The following is a 14,870-nucleotide window of genomic DNA, read 5'->3' as shown; positions in this document are numbered from 1 at the left end:
GAACTCCATGTGCCCACTCTGGCTCTGTGTGTGGAGTGTTACAGTGGGAGGTGTTACAGGGGTCCCTCATACAGCTCAGTGGGATAGAGGTCTCAGGCCTGGCATTATCTTGGGGATTTTCCAGTGCTGGGAGCACATTGAATGCCCTTTTTTATGACTGATCTTGGCCAGGGTCAATCCCCAGCAGGATCCTCATACCGCACAGCTGGTTCTCTCAAGCCCTTGCCATGTGCTGCATGATGCTGGTGACCCTGCCCAGGGTCTGATCTCTGCCCTCTCATCTCATTCTTGTTCCCCTTTCCCAGGACAATGTGGCATACTTCTCTTACCCCTTTACTCTGGAGATGTTTTTCACCCAAGAGGATGAGTCAGAAGGTGAGTCCCTTGCTGCTCAAGCCTTGTTTGCCAGAATCTGCCAGGGGCATTACACCGTAGGCACTGCACAGCCTGATGCAGACAGCCCTGCACCTAGGTTCTCCCTCACCCAGAGAGGAGCAAAATTTTGTATCTGGCAAACATTCTTCCCATGCCGCATGGACCTGGGGCGTCTGGCAAACAGTCGCTTCCCTTGCCAGGGAATATGCAGGGATAAGACATTTCTGTTAGCAAGGTCCTGCGTGCTCAGTTCTCTGTGGCCAGCAGAGCTCTCGTTGGCTCATTTATGACATTGCTGTCCCTCCTTTTAGGTTCTCTTCCGCAGTGGCCTGTGATCTATTTTGAGGTTCTCTCACTGGATTATTGGCAGAGGCATCGTGTTGAAGGTTATGGCTCTGTGGTGCTGCCAGCAGCTCCAGGTAAAGCCTCCCCAGATGGCCAGCTCCTCCTGAGCCTGGGGCTCAGCTGATCATCAGGCACTGGGAAAGGATTTCCCCTACTATGCATTGAGGGGGCACAGTGGGCCTTCTCTGAAACAGTGAGAAGGAGTCACGTCGGCATTCAGTGCTGCTACTGGGGAGCAAGAGGCAGAGGTGACCTTTGTTTTGTCTGGCTGTTCCCTTGGTAACATCAGGCAGCCAGCCCTGATAAAATACTTCTATTACTCACCTTCTCTGCCCTCCATACGAGGGGAGTTACCCTTCCCTACCCCACAGGGGGCTGTTTGCCACTGAGGCCCATGGGCAGAAGGCCCTACAGAAACACAGGTCATTTCCCTCATGTTGAACAGGGAAATATAACTGTTCTAGTCAGGAAAATGCAAAGCTTGGCTTGGTCTGAGGGGCCTGAGTTAAGTGCATATGGTATCTCCATTGTTAGCTGTGTGTGCGTGGGGGGGCAAGGGTAGGCTCTGTCACATGTGATATCTCCATTGTTAGCTGTGTGAGAGCAGGGTGGGGAGGTCTCTCACATGATCTATTCCAGCCTGTTTGTGGGGGGAGGGAATCAGTGGACATCTGTCCTTCCTACCTACCTTCCTCCACTGTGATTTTTCAACGGGTTTGTGGACATTACCTTTCTAACTGGCCTCGTCGTCCTGGAACAGGGTTCCACACCCTGACAGCCCCCACCTGGCGACCCATTGAGCTGGGGACGGTCTCTGAGCTGAGGAGGTTTTTCATTGGTGGGTCCCCTGAATTGGAGGACATGACCTACATCAGGGTGCCAGGAACCTTCAAGGTGAGTTCAGCTTTGGGGCTTGTGCCACTCACTCTGAGTCAGATTCTGCTCCTCTCACAGGAAACGCTTGGGGCTACTTGGACCAGATTCCAGCCTGCTGCCCAGTGGGCATTGCCAGAACCATCATGAGCCTCTTCGTTGGCTGTCTGAACAGGATCAAATGGGCCACGGAGACTGAACTTTGTTTTCCAGGGCATGGGTGCATTACCATGGGGTGTCTATAGGAGGCTTGCACTGCCCTGGCATGTTCTGGGCTTGCTCTCTGCAGAGTGGCTGTTGATCCAGCATCTTTCCTTTCACCAGCACTAAATTCCCTTGCATGTGTAGAAAAGCAGGTGCAATTCCCCTTGAGAAATGGAGCTGTGCTGTAGCTGAGCTTGCTCCCTGGAGATGGGACTCATTGTGGGGAGAGGCAAACAGGATGCCCATGTGCTCTGGAGACTCTCAGCAGTTTGTGGGGGAACAAACAAGGTGGACTCAGTAGGAGGCTGGAATCAGGAGCCCTAAGCAGTGAGCCCTGCCCCAGCATGGCCTGGAACTCTCTGTGCCCTTCTCAGCACCACACAGGGGTGTCTGATCTTAGTGCTTGGGACCTGCTGCAGGGAAAGGAGACTCCATGCACCCACCCTGTCGCTACCCCTCTTGCAGGGGCCATGCTTACTCTCCCTGGTGGTCAGCCTGGCACTAGTGACTGCAGACAAGGGCTGCTCTGACTTGTGCTTTCCCCGCAGGGAGAGTGCCTGAGCCGCTTTGGCTTCCGCACAGAGACGACAGGAAGCGTCACGTTCCGGCTCCACTGCCTGCAGCAGTCCAAGTAAGTGCTGCCTTACCTCCAGCTTGTGTGCCAGTGGCTCCTGCCCAGCCCTGACCTGATGTTTGTGCTTCCGTGCAGAGCCTTCCTGGAGTCCAGTGCCCTGAGGAAGCGCATGCAGAGCGTGCTGGACCGACTTGGGGGCTTCAGCCAGCAGAGCTCCTTCTACAATGTCCTGGGTGAGGCTCTTTCCTGTCAGTCTCTACCATGTGGAGAACCCACAGCTCAGCTTGCTCCTTGCATAAGGAGTGAAGAAGCTGTCATTCTCCAGAGGGCCCCTCTGACCCTCCCCCTGCATCTCCCCTCCTCCCTGCAGGCTCATTGTGCCTGACTCCAGCAGGGCAGAGGTTAAACCATGAGACAGGGAGTTGCTGGAAATGGCAAAGGAATGTCAAAAAAGTGGCAGGATGGAGTTTCTGTCTGAGCTAGCAAAGCTGGAGAATTGTCTATCCAGGGCCTACCAGCACCTGGGACCCAGCATGACTAGCTGTTCTGACACCAGCTCCCAAGAGGAGACTGCTCCCTGTCATATGCTGTTGAAGTCGGAGCAGATAGAACCCCCCAGTGCTGAGAATGGCTGTTCAAGTGGCCTCTGTATATTCCCAATCTTTGGACTTGTGCCGAGGGTGCAGCAAGACAGCAAGTAGCAGTGCCCATTAGGGTGCCCATGTGCCCTCTCCCCCACTCAAGCGTGCTCTGAGAGTTTGGGTCTAAAAGGGGAGTGATACTGGTTGCCACCTCAGTCCTCCTCCATCCAACCACAGCCGCAAAAGGACGTGAACCTCTTTGGGTCTCCTAGGTTCATAGACTGTTAGTGCTCATAATTAGTTTTTATCATTAGTAGTTTTTTAGTAAATTATAGGTTAGTTAGATAAGAAAATCTTTATATATTTTCAATATGGTGGACCCTAGCGTGAAGAAACAAGGGTTCAAAAGCTGCGTGTCTTGCCAGTGGTCTTCCTGGCATCCATGTTCATTGTCTAAAATGCTGAGGGTAAGAATCATTCACCAACATGTTTTTGCTACCTGTAGCACATTCACACTTTGGGCCTGCAGGGAGAAACAAAATGGACTTCAGGCTCTTCTATTACAAAGAGGCCTTGTCAGTCAAGCTTCTTATTTTCAGATCCTTTAGAACTATCCAAGGATAGGAAACTGGAATCAGCACCGAATACATCCGGATCTAAGAAAATGGCAATAACTAAGTCTTTGGCCTTGATGATGCGGTTCAGTTCCAGGCTGACTGATCTTACTGGACCCCAGTCCTCAGATCTGGCTCCAAAACTTCTAAGATCTCCCTTGGGACTGCTACCAGACAGACATCCAAAGTATTCAGATGACTTACTGGAAACCTACTACTTTGGTCCACAGAAAAAGAGAGTCTAAATTTAAGCATGCATCAGGTAAGTCTTCAGACCATTCAGATGTGGATCTGAGATCTAGCAATGTTAGATCTCTGGATTGTTCCAGTTACTCAAACCTGAAGAAAAGACCATCGGATCCAAGCATGGCAGCTCAACAGCATACGATCAGAGTCACAGCACAGAATCACTCAGACCTGCATCTTCTCTCAGATCCAGCTATATTCAGAGAATGATAGAGTTAGAAGGGACCCCAACAGTCATCTAGTCTAACCCCCTGCCAAGTTTCAGGATTGTTGTGTCTACACCAGGGGTCTCAAACTCCCGGTCCATGTGCCATCTGCAGCCCGAGAATCTCCCCAGTGTGGCCCGCGGGGCTCCAGCAGTTTTGGGGCTGGATCTCTCCCTTGGCCCTACGTGTCCCCTGGGCGATTTACAATGGCTCGGGGCCCCACCCACCACCAGCAGCCCTGTGGAACTGAGCAGCTTCCTGCTGCTTGCTCCATGTGGCTGCCGGCCCTTCCCTGTGGCCCTGGGGCAGGGCTGTACCTCTGCATGCTGCCCCCACCCCGAGCGCCCCTGCAGCCAATGGGAAGCTGCGGGGGCAGTGCCTGGGGCAGTAGCACACAGAGGCCCCCCCGGCCTGCCCCACCTTGGAGCCCTAGGTAAGCGCTGCACCCCCGACCCCCTCCCAGAGCCTGCATCCCTCCCCCCTTCCCACACACCCCATCCCAACCCCAAACTCCCTCCCAGAGACTGCACCCCTCCTCCTTCCACCCTCCCAGAGCCTGCAACCCCATCCCCTCCTGCTGCACCCCAGCCCAGAGCCTGCACCCCAGATCCTCTCACCCCTTCTGCACCCAAACTCCCTCCCAGAGCCTGCACCCCAATCCCTTACCCCAGAACTTCCTCCCGCCCAACTCCCTCCCAGAGCCTTAGGCAGGTGGGGGGCGGAGTTTGCGGGTGCAGGTTCTGGGCAGCATGAATGACATTATTGGCATGCTGGGAGGATTTGACTACTGGCACTGGCCCTAAGGCAAATGGAGTTTGAGACCCCTGGTCTACACCATCCGAGACAGATGGCTACCCATATTGCATTGCTCTCCCAAGAAGAAACTGAAACAGGATGTTGAGTGAGGAGGATCCCCAGCAAGCAGGATCTCCAGCACCTAAGACCCAGTGAGTTCACTAAGAAAGAATTAATCACCTCTTTACATATCTCAGATCCCTACCTCAGTCGTATCATCTGGTGCTTTGGGATCAGATCTGGGTAGAATTAAAAGCTTTAGGTCCTCTTCCAGATTGTTTTTCGTATGTATGTAACTGCAAGAGTAAGGCCATTTCATCCCAGTCCCTATCTAGATGGGTTAGCCAGCAAATTGAAGAGCATTGTAGAGGCCTAGAGTTCATTCTTCTAGAGCTGTGGCAGCATCTATGGCATTTGCTAAACATATTCCTCTTACTGAAATATGCAAAGCTGCTACATGGAGGACATTGACCACACATTATGCATTGAATTTGGCTCACGGGTCTGATGCTCATTAAAGCAGTGCTCCAGTCTCTGTTTAATTAAGACTCCACATCCCTCCTTCCAATCTACTGTACTGCTTGCCAGATTATCCCAAGAGTGGGAATATGCAGAGGACACACAAAGGAGAAAGGAAGATTACTTACTTGTAACCAGAGTTCTTCTAGATGGATTCTGCATATTCACATTCCTTACTACTGCGGAGTCCAAATTGAAGTGTCTTGGTATTATGCGTCAGCAGTGGAAGCAACTGAGTTTGGCATCGGGGGGCTATGCCCTTTTATACCCATTTTCTCAGAGTGCACTTGAGTACTGCAGCAGGGAAGGGCCCGTGGGCACCCTAACAGGCACTGCTTCCGGAAGGTTCTACCCTCATGCTGCACTGGTCCACACAAGTTCCAAGAGTGTGAATGTGCCAAGTCCACCTCGAAGAACACCACTTACAAGTAAGTAGTCGGCATTTATATCGTGCAGGCTGGCTGTGGGGTGCTGTGGTGTAGTCATGGTAGGAGGGGAAGGAAGGCAGAGAGAGCACCCAGGGTCTCATGCTTTGTGGATGGGAGAGTTTGTCATAGCCAGCCAGAGAGAGAGCGACTGTGTTAGCCAGACAGGCCCCCATCCCTCCCCTCCCCCGACAGACTGACTTAGCAGGAGTGTCAATGGGTGCTGAGCCCATTCTTGGATGCTCTATTGTAGAGGCATTCCAGAGGGCACGGCGCCGGATGCAGGAAGCACGTGAGAGCCTCCCCCAGGACCTGATCAGCACCTCTTCCTCCACCGTGCAGCAGCCATGAGCATTGTGTTCCCAGCGGCTCCACTGGCACCAGGCCTGGCTGGGTGCAGCAGCCTCTCTTCTAAAAGCACCTTGTGCAGCAGGAGTCTCAGCTCCAGCCCCTTCAGGCTTTGCAAGTGCCTCCCACTGCAGTTGTCAGTGTCTCTAGGATGCCCAGCCTCCATACTCTTCTCTTGCATCCCTACTGGCCCCAGTAAAGGGGGCATCTTCCCTGTAAGGTGATGTCTGCCTCTGGATCCCATCTGGTGCTCCAAACTAGAGCCAGAGGCACACCCCACCAAAATGGCTGGTGCTGATGTCCAAGCAGTGTTTTAGAGAACTCCATCCATGTTTGGTATGAGGTAAAGCTCTGGCTTTCACTTGCTCACGGGAGAAATTCAGAGAGCCTCCCAAAGCCTTGAGGGGCACTCAGGCCCTGGCTTCGGTAGCACCCTGTTTCCTCTAGGGTAGTGCCTAAGTGAAGTTTCATATATCACCAAAGATAGGTGCAAACAAGCCCCTCCCCTTCCTTTCCAGCAACCCCTAGGGTTTGGTACCAGCAATCCCCTCCTTTCAGACCCATCAAGTTGGGGAAAGTTGGAGGCCCCAGGTCCATGAGTGCTGGGGTTACAGTAGGAGCACAGATGCGCAGCCAAGGTGAGAGCATGCATGCAGAATGCTGATGGGCAGTGGCATCTCTGCACTGTCAGTCATGTCACACCCCCTGCGATCCTGCCTGCTGTACGTTTACTGTGAGGACTGTGCAATAGAAATGAGATGTTTGATCAAATTGCCAAGAGTTAATTCTAGCCCGAATGGTTCTGACAACACTTGAGGAATCCTTTTTCCTGACCACATGGCAGTTCTCTCTACCAGCAGCACTCACTGCTGGCCACATTTAGAGATTTGTTGCCGAAGCCTAAAAGCCATGGACAATCATTCCATCATCCCTGCTGGGCAGGCTGTGAAACCATCTGAGAGACTGGATGTAGGAGCACTTGTTATTTCTATAGTGATTAGTGAGCAAGCAGCAAATCTCTGGGCTATATTAGTAACTGATCTGATAAGTTCTCTTTTCTACTATGTGAGGGGGATGATGTTAGAGGTCACAGGATGGTGACATTGCAGAAGTTCTGTTTAACTGAATGAGTAAGCAGGTAGGTCCTTGAGAAATGCTAGTTGTTGGCAGTGATACAGTTCTTTGTAGAAACCAAGTGTGTTGCTACTAAAAGTGATTGCCTCCACCTGAGCCTTATGACTGGATCATTTCTCAAGTGTAGTGCTGCTGCCTACCAGTTATACCTGCAAGCCAGCCAAAAATATGACATGGAGTCAGAATCACAATAGGAGTGGGTTTGGGGCTTCTGTCTCTGAAGCTCCCAAGGGTACAAGACCCCATTATGCTGCTGTTTCCAGAGTGTGTCTGCCCTGTAGTCTGTGAAGTTGTTCGCAGAAAGGACCTTTGGAGTGGGTTATAAATGTAGAACTCCTTATTCCCCTCAGTTCACGGCAGAGCTCTGCCTGGCCGTTTGTTATCACTGTTTTATTAGTTGTTCCATCTCACTGTGACAGGGTGTACTGGGCCCTTTGAGGCTCTCTGCTTGCAATCCTATTACACCCTGCCCAAAAGAAGAGCAGTAAAGGTAGGTCCTCCAGGCCTGCCTAGAGAGGTTGCAGGGAAGCAGCCAATCAGAGCCAAAGGAGCTGAAGGGCCTGAGCAGGTCAGTTGCTTACTAGGATTAGAAGGGTGACAGAGGACTGAGGGGCTGTGACACTCCCCAGGTGAAAAGACTGGGGAGAAACCCTGCTCGAGCAGGGACAGGATTGGGAAGCTCTGCAGCGGCCTGGGAGAGCGAACCCTGATAAAAAGGGGGCAGAGATGCCTGAGAGAAGACCCTGAGACATCAGGACAAAGACAGAGACGCTCTCCAGACAAGGACATCTGGGAGAGACCCTGCTCAAACAGGGAACAGACAGAGAATGCAAGACGGTGATGGGACTGAATGGGAAGCAGCCAGGGAATGCTGCAGCAGCTATTAAAATAATACGTAGCTGCTATTTGTAGGGTCCCTGGGTTGAGATCCAGAGTAGTGGGCATCCCTGGGTCCTGCCACTGAGGAAGGAGGCCTAAGCCCAAGAAGGGGATCAGACTCGATACCAAAAGCCTGAGAAAGGGACTAGAATTTAAACAGGCCTAGCCATGGGGCTGAAAACCCCAGATAGGGCCGATCGTTTGTCGGACTGTGTTACTCTGGAAGGGGTCCATCCATTTTAGACTTTGTATGACTTAGCTGGAGGGCTGAAGCACTGAAGATTCTCCTGTTGAGGGCAACAGCTGATTCTGGGGGGAGGAGGAAAGGGAAAGAATGCAGGATCACAGCCAGTCGACTGGAGCTGCTCATGAGAGGTGAGTGTGCCCCATCAGTCACTGTGTGGAAACATGCTTCCCTCTGGGATCCCACTATTTCTGCCCTTTGCTGGTCTTAATTACCATCAACCTGTTTCTTTCCATCTTCCCTGTGTCTGTCTTCCCTCTTTCACTTCAGGAACTCCCAGTGCCTCTGTACATCACTCCCATCCCACCCGCAAAAATGATTAGTGGTGAAAGAGTCAAGGAAACGGGCCCTAATTAGGCCTTAATGCTAACTCTGCAATGAGATTAATGGGAGAACACACAAATCCAGGCAGACACTGCTCCATCTGGTTAAACTTTTTGTAAATGAGAGAAAAAAACTGAGGTTCTGCAAAATATGCCACATGGGCCACAGAACTACAACCTATGGGCTGGCTATAAAATAGGGATTGGCCTCTCTCCATCTCCATCTCTGCTTTCGCCTTGGACAGGATTGGGAATCACCAGTGCAAGACATCCTTGGGGCAATGGAACATCTGGGTTTTCTAAGGTGGGCTCCAGCTCTGGGTAGCCCTAAAACTTAGTAGTGGGTTCAGCTTATGTGGAGAGTGCAAAAACCCTGGTTCTGAGCTCTGCTTCCAGATCCAAATCTGGTATCTACCTGGAGATTTTACCCTGGAAGAGGGTTTCCATTCCCAAACAGCCTTGAGGGAAGAAAATGTTCTCTCAAAAAGCAGCCAACCAAGGAGGGTGTAATCTCCCTGGGCTGCGTCAGAATGGTACAAGCCCAGTCTTCTCTCTTGAAATATATCACGTACCAACAAGTACATTAAAGGTATTAAAGTTTCAAAATAAAGCACTTGTATGTTAGGAAATGTGAGAATTAAGGTTGCCTGGGCAATTTTAATTAATCCTTCTTGTAACTGTTACAGTCTTTAATGACATAGTCACATCCTATTTTTTGTAAAGGAGGCTGCCTCATTCAATGCATAGGATTGACAGTGCTTCCTGAGTGGGTAGCTATTCTTTATTTTTATCCCTATCATTCAGTGTGTTGCCCTGAACTGTATGTCCTGCACACCCTCCAAACCCTTCTCCGAATTCAGAATTGTTTCCTCAATGGTGCTTATCATGATGTGAGTGCTTCACAAACCTGCATTAACTTCTCCTCACAGCTTGCCGGCAATACATGAGGAGAATATTGTCCCTGTTTTACGGGGGGAGACACAAATAGACTGGCCTGATGGCACATGCTCAGTGGGTGCAGATTAGAAATTGGGACCTCCTGCTTCCCAACCCTGTACTTATTCCTCTATAGCACACTGCTGGAGGGGTTGAGCAATTATGGTCCCAATAGAATTCATCTGTGAGCACTCAGCACTTTTGCAAACCAGGCCTCAGCTGTCTCTCACTGTGCACCCAGAAACTGGGAATCTTGCAGTTTGTGGCCACCTGCCAGAATTTTGGTTTAGATGGCCTCCAGTTGTCTCAGACTGGTAGAGACCGTTCCAGACTGAGCACGTTACCTGCTGTGTAAGTTCTAGTATGTGAGAACACGCCTGTTTATAAGCAAAACAACTTCTTGGCTTGATTTAATAGTGCTGTTTCCCACAACAGCAGTACCCCCTCTCCTGCTTGGCCCAGCCACCCCCATCCCTTTCTCTGGTGTCTATTCTTTTGGTCGGAGGGGGAGGGCTAGATGCAGTCTGTGCTCTATTTGTTGGTGTGCTGGCAAGGGTGGCCTGTGCAGCTAGCCCTGCTCCAGGCAGCAGAAGCGTGTGCATGCTGACCATCTGGGGCTCATGCTCAGCAGCTAGGTGGGGAAGGGGGATGTTGATGGGCTTCAAGCTGGTGCTGGGCATCTCCGTGCTGCTGTCGGCAGAGTCCATGGCTGCCATGCGCATCCAGCAGAGATGCATGGGGGAGGTGAGTGTCATATCTCCCGCACTGCGGAGCGACCTGGGAAAGGGGATGCCCTACCCTGGCACCAGCTGTATCAGTTCTTTTATGTTACTGTCCAAAGTAATATAAGGGACCTTTATCTTGGGTGTCTATTCACTTAGGATTGATTAGCCAGTTAAGTGCAGAATTCTCCCAGTTAGCCAAATAGCAGGGTGTGACATTCTATACCTTTGGGGGAGCGTGCTGTAGCCCCCATATTCCTCATTTTCATATAGTCGTGATCTTGTGTATAAAGCATGCCTTGTAAGGTATCGGGGAAAGGTATCTGCTGAAAGTCATTTCTCTATCCATAGATGTGTATCATTAATGCATATGAAGTTGAGAATTGTGTAGTATGGTTGTCACTAAAACGTGCTGTAAGTTGGGGGAATCAGCCAGATATTAGCTCCCCAGAGGCAACAGCAAGGAAAGTGACCAATGCCCAGGTGGGGTGTGAAACAACCCATCAACAGCCATTGTCCAGCAAGGGAGCTACAATGCAGTGACTCACCTGTGTGAGGCCATGCCAGAGGCTCCCCTTGGGATAACAAGCCTGGTACATATCAATTTCTTTGTTAAATTGATTAACTCCATATAAGCTTGCAGCGTCCAACGGGCATAACGGGACACTGCAAGATGGAGGTTCCTAGGGTTGTGTCTGGGACTGGAGATATTGGCTAGTGTCATTCGGTTGCACAATCCAAGGAGCAGCTGACATGCCAGAGGCTGAGCATGAACAGCCCAGGGGTGGGGGTTCTCACAGCAAAGCAAGGTCAGGCTGGCTCCCAGGGTCAAGGATTGGCGTGATCTCTCAGATCACCAGTCCAGACAACACCAGAGGGGACATGGATTTCATTGAGATAATTGAGAGGCAGCAGCACAGGGAGCTCTCTGCATCTTGGCTGTCATGGCTCCACTCACAGCTAGGGGCTCTCTGTGCTGCCATGGGAGCCATTCAGCAGTAGGGGGGCCTCCCTGGCGGCCAGGGTCTCTGCCTATTATCTGAACTCTGCATCCAAACCCTTTCCTTGGCCTGCCAAGGGACACCGAGGAGTGAGACCAGAACTGCTGAGCCCTGGCTGTCATAAGCTGTGTTAGGGTGGACCTAGGGGCCCCAGTCAGGGGCCCCATTATGCAAGGCGCTGTATGAGAACCAGCAACAAGCAGCTTCCATTCCATGGGGTAAGACAGGCAGGTGCCAGGTGCTCCACGGGACACTGGACAGATTGCAGGCACTTGTCTCCTACCCCTCAGGAGCCATAGAGATTTTTGGGGGAGGGGTGGGAGGAGAAGGAGCAGCCCCAATTCTTACTCCAGGCTCTTTGGATCCCCCTTTCAGCACCAAGCTGCCATGTACCCACTCTCTCTTCCATGCCCTACTTTAATAAGCTTGTCTTCCTTCAAACCCTAATCTTCCCACCATTCCTTTGACTTCCCTCCCAACGCATGGTTTAAAAAAAAAAAAAAATTAGGGAACTAACCCGACACTGCGCCTTACTTTGATGTTCAGGTATGTGGCTTTCTCTTGCCTTTCTTTCCATCTCCCTGCAGTGGTATGTTGCCTACCTCCTGTAAACCTACAGGACCGGATCTTATTACCCTTCTAAAGAGCCTGGCATGCTGTTGATGCCTTAGCAGCTGCGAGGGGAGGACTACATGTGGTGCAGAGGAAGGCTCAGAGTTCCCTTTCTGCTAAACCATGGGAGGTTTAGTCCTTTCATAACCATTTGTTTCAAAGGAACCTAATCTGATTAGTGCCTTTGGCAGGTTTCTAAATTCAACTAGAAGGGGCCAGTTTACTCCCCCCCCACACACACACACACACCCTGTCTTTTAAATTAAAACCATAGTGCTTTATCTGCAGGCCATGTGTTTACTTAGCGCTCCTAGGGTGGTGGTGGTGGTGGGGAAGCAGAGAAAGGAGTGAGCCAGCGGTGGGCAGTTGGGGGGAGGGGCCACATATGTGTGAGCAGTGGATGGGGGAGCCTGGATGGAGGGCCTGGAGAGGGGTGGGCGGTTGGGAACCTGGCAGGAGGGGCCGGAGATGTGTGAGCAGTGGATGGGGGAGGGTTGAGAGATGTGAGGGGTGGGCGGTTGGGAACCTGGCAGGAGGGGCCGGAGATGTGTGAGCAGTGGATGGGGGAGGGTTGAGAGATGTGAGGGGTGGGCGGTTGGGAACCTGGCAGGAGGGGCCGGAGATGTGTGAGCAGTGGATGGGGGAGGGTTGAGAGATGTGAGGGGTGGGCGGTTGGGAACCTGGCAGGAGGGGCCGGAGATGTGTGAGCAGTGGATGGGGGAGGGTTGAGAGATGTGAGGGGTGGGCAGTTGGGAACCTGGGGGGAGGTGATGGAGCAGATATGAGAAGAGGTGGAGGGGAACCAGCCAGGAGCCTGCAGGTGGCCGACTGGCCCGGGGTGAGCTCAAGTCACCTCTTACCAAGCTGGTTGTTTTTGGGCAGCTTGGGCTTGTTTTTGAAAGGCAGGGTAACCTATTTATCTCATGAGACTTGGTAACTGTGTCACAGTTACCAGACAGCCTTCTTAAAATAAAAGTGTTACTTATTTTATCCATAAGGACAAAGACTAAGAGAAGAGAGGTTTTAGAATAACAGTCTTACATACATGTCCAGCCTGTGATTATTCCCCTCTATTTGGCACTGGTGAGGCCACATCTGGAGTATTGCATCCAGTTTTGGGCCCCCCACTACAGAAAAGATGTGAACAAACTGGAGAGAGTCCAGTGGAGGGCAATGAAAATGATTAGGGGGCTAGGGCACATGACTTATGAAGAGAAGCTGAGGGAACTGGACTTGTTTAGTCTGCAGAAGAGACAAGTGAGGGGGGATTTGATGATAGCCTTCAACTACAAGGAGGCGGGTTCCAAAGAGGATGGAGCTTGGCTGTTCTCAGTGGTGGCAGATGACAGAACAAGGAGTAATGGTCTCAAGTTACAGTGGGGGGTGGGGTCTAGGTTGGATATTAGGAAACACTATTTCACTAGGAGGATGGTGAAGCACTGAAATGGGTTCCCTAGGGAGATGGTGGAACTCCATCCTTAGAGGTTTTTAAGACCCGGCTTGACAAAGCCATGGTTGGGGTTGGTCCTGCTTTGAGCAGGGGGTTGGACTAGATGACCTCCTGAGATCTCTTCCAACCCTAATCTTGTATGATGGAGGCCTACACAAGCCAATCTTCTTCAGCCACCCCAGGAGGTGCCTGCATTAGTCTGGTTTTCCCAAATAGCCTCCTAGAAAGAGTCCCTTTTTATCCAGCAAGTTTCTTTGTTCCTGTAATTTCCCAAACTCCAGCCCTGCTTCTCTAAACCAGTTTGGTAGGTCCTTCAGGAAGTTAAGCCAGACTCCTCGGAGCCAATGGCTCTGCCACTGTCTTGTAACAACCCTCAAGTGTTTGCTGAGGGGCATCTTATCTTGACAGGTTTCAGAGTAGCAGCCATGTTAGTCTGTATTCGCAAAAAGAAAAGGAGTACTTGTGGCACCTTAGAGACTAACCAATTTATTTGAGCATAAGCTTTCGTGAGCTACAGCTCACTTCATCGGATGCTGAGATGTAGCTCACGAAAGCTTATGCTCAAATAAATTGGTTAGTCTCTAAGGTGCCACAAGTACTCCTTTTCATCTTATCGTGAGACACTCTTCTTCCCTTCCTGCTTATTTTTCCTTATGTCCCATGTGACCTGGGGTGCCTGGGGCAGCCCTCACTGGAAATGCCATGGTCAGGGAAGGCTGCAAAAGGGAGAGGAGACACTCCCAAAACTGGTGGTTAACACTGAAGTTAAACTCTTCAACCAGTCACCATGTCTCTTCAACTCTTAAACTTTTCAACCATGTCAAGGTTCCTCCCCCACTCTGAACTCTAGGGTACAGATGTGGGGACCTGCATGAAAAACCTCCTAAGCTTATCTTTACCAGCTTAGGTCAAAACTTCCCCAAGGTACAAAATATTCCACCCGTTGTCCTTGGACTGGCCCCTACCACCACCAAACTAATACTAGTTACTGGGAAAGAGCTGTTTGGACGCGTCCTTCCCCCCAAAATACTTCCCAAAACCTTGCACCCCACTTCCTGGACAAGGTTTGGTAAAAAGCCTCACCAATTTGCCTAGGTGACTACAGACCCAGACCCTTAGATCTTAAGAACAATGAACAATCCTCCCAACAATTGCACTCCCCCTTTCCTGGGAAATGTTGGATAAAAAGCCTCACCAATTTGCATAGGTGACCACAGACCCAAACCCTTGGATCTGAGAACAATGAAAAACCATTCAGTTTTCTTACAAGAAGACTTTTAATAAAAATAGAAGTAAATAGAAATAAAGAAATCCCCCCTGTAAAATCAGGATGGTAGATATCTTACAGGGTAATTAGATTCAAAAACATAGAGAACCCCTCTAGGCAAAACTTTAAGTTACAAAAAATGTTACAAATGGCCCAACCTGATGATCACTTTAGATAAGCTATTACCAGCAGGACAG

General features: G+C 50.8%; 1 protein-coding gene across 5 annotated transcripts in view; it reads left to right on the top strand.

The window, feature by feature from the left end:
• MKS1 (MKS transition zone complex subunit 1) overlaps nucleotides 1-14,870 on the top strand; it is a 64,600-nt gene that overhangs the window by 16,738 nt on the left and 32,992 nt on the right. For 4 of the 5 annotated variants that reach the window (XR_013634774.1, XR_013634775.1, XR_012155395.1 and 1 more), the window contains 5 exons: nucleotides 306-375; nucleotides 687-794; nucleotides 1,481-1,614; nucleotides 2,346-2,428; nucleotides 2,507-2,604. Coding sequence is in view for 2 of the 5 variants with exons in the window: in XM_078849189.1 (XP_078705315.1) it covers nucleotides 306-375; nucleotides 687-794; nucleotides 1,481-1,614; nucleotides 2,346-2,428; nucleotides 2,507-2,604 (493 nt within the window). In the remaining 3 variants the exon portion in view is untranslated. Of the gene's footprint in view, nucleotides 1-305; nucleotides 376-686; nucleotides 795-1,480; nucleotides 1,615-2,345; nucleotides 2,429-2,506; nucleotides 2,605-6,010; nucleotides 7,331-14,870 lie in introns of those variants that run through there. The other variant, XM_073315460.2, reaches the window with a different exon arrangement.

This window comes from Lepidochelys kempii, chromosome 17 (genome assembly GCF_965140285.1).
Source record: "Lepidochelys kempii isolate rLepKem1 chromosome 17, rLepKem1.hap1, whole genome shotgun sequence".
Taxonomy (NCBI): domain Eukaryota; kingdom Metazoa; phylum Chordata; order Testudines; family Cheloniidae; genus Lepidochelys; species Lepidochelys kempii.
The sequence above is the reverse complement of the archived record's forward strand: the minus strand, read 5'-3'. Positions and strand labels throughout refer to the sequence as shown.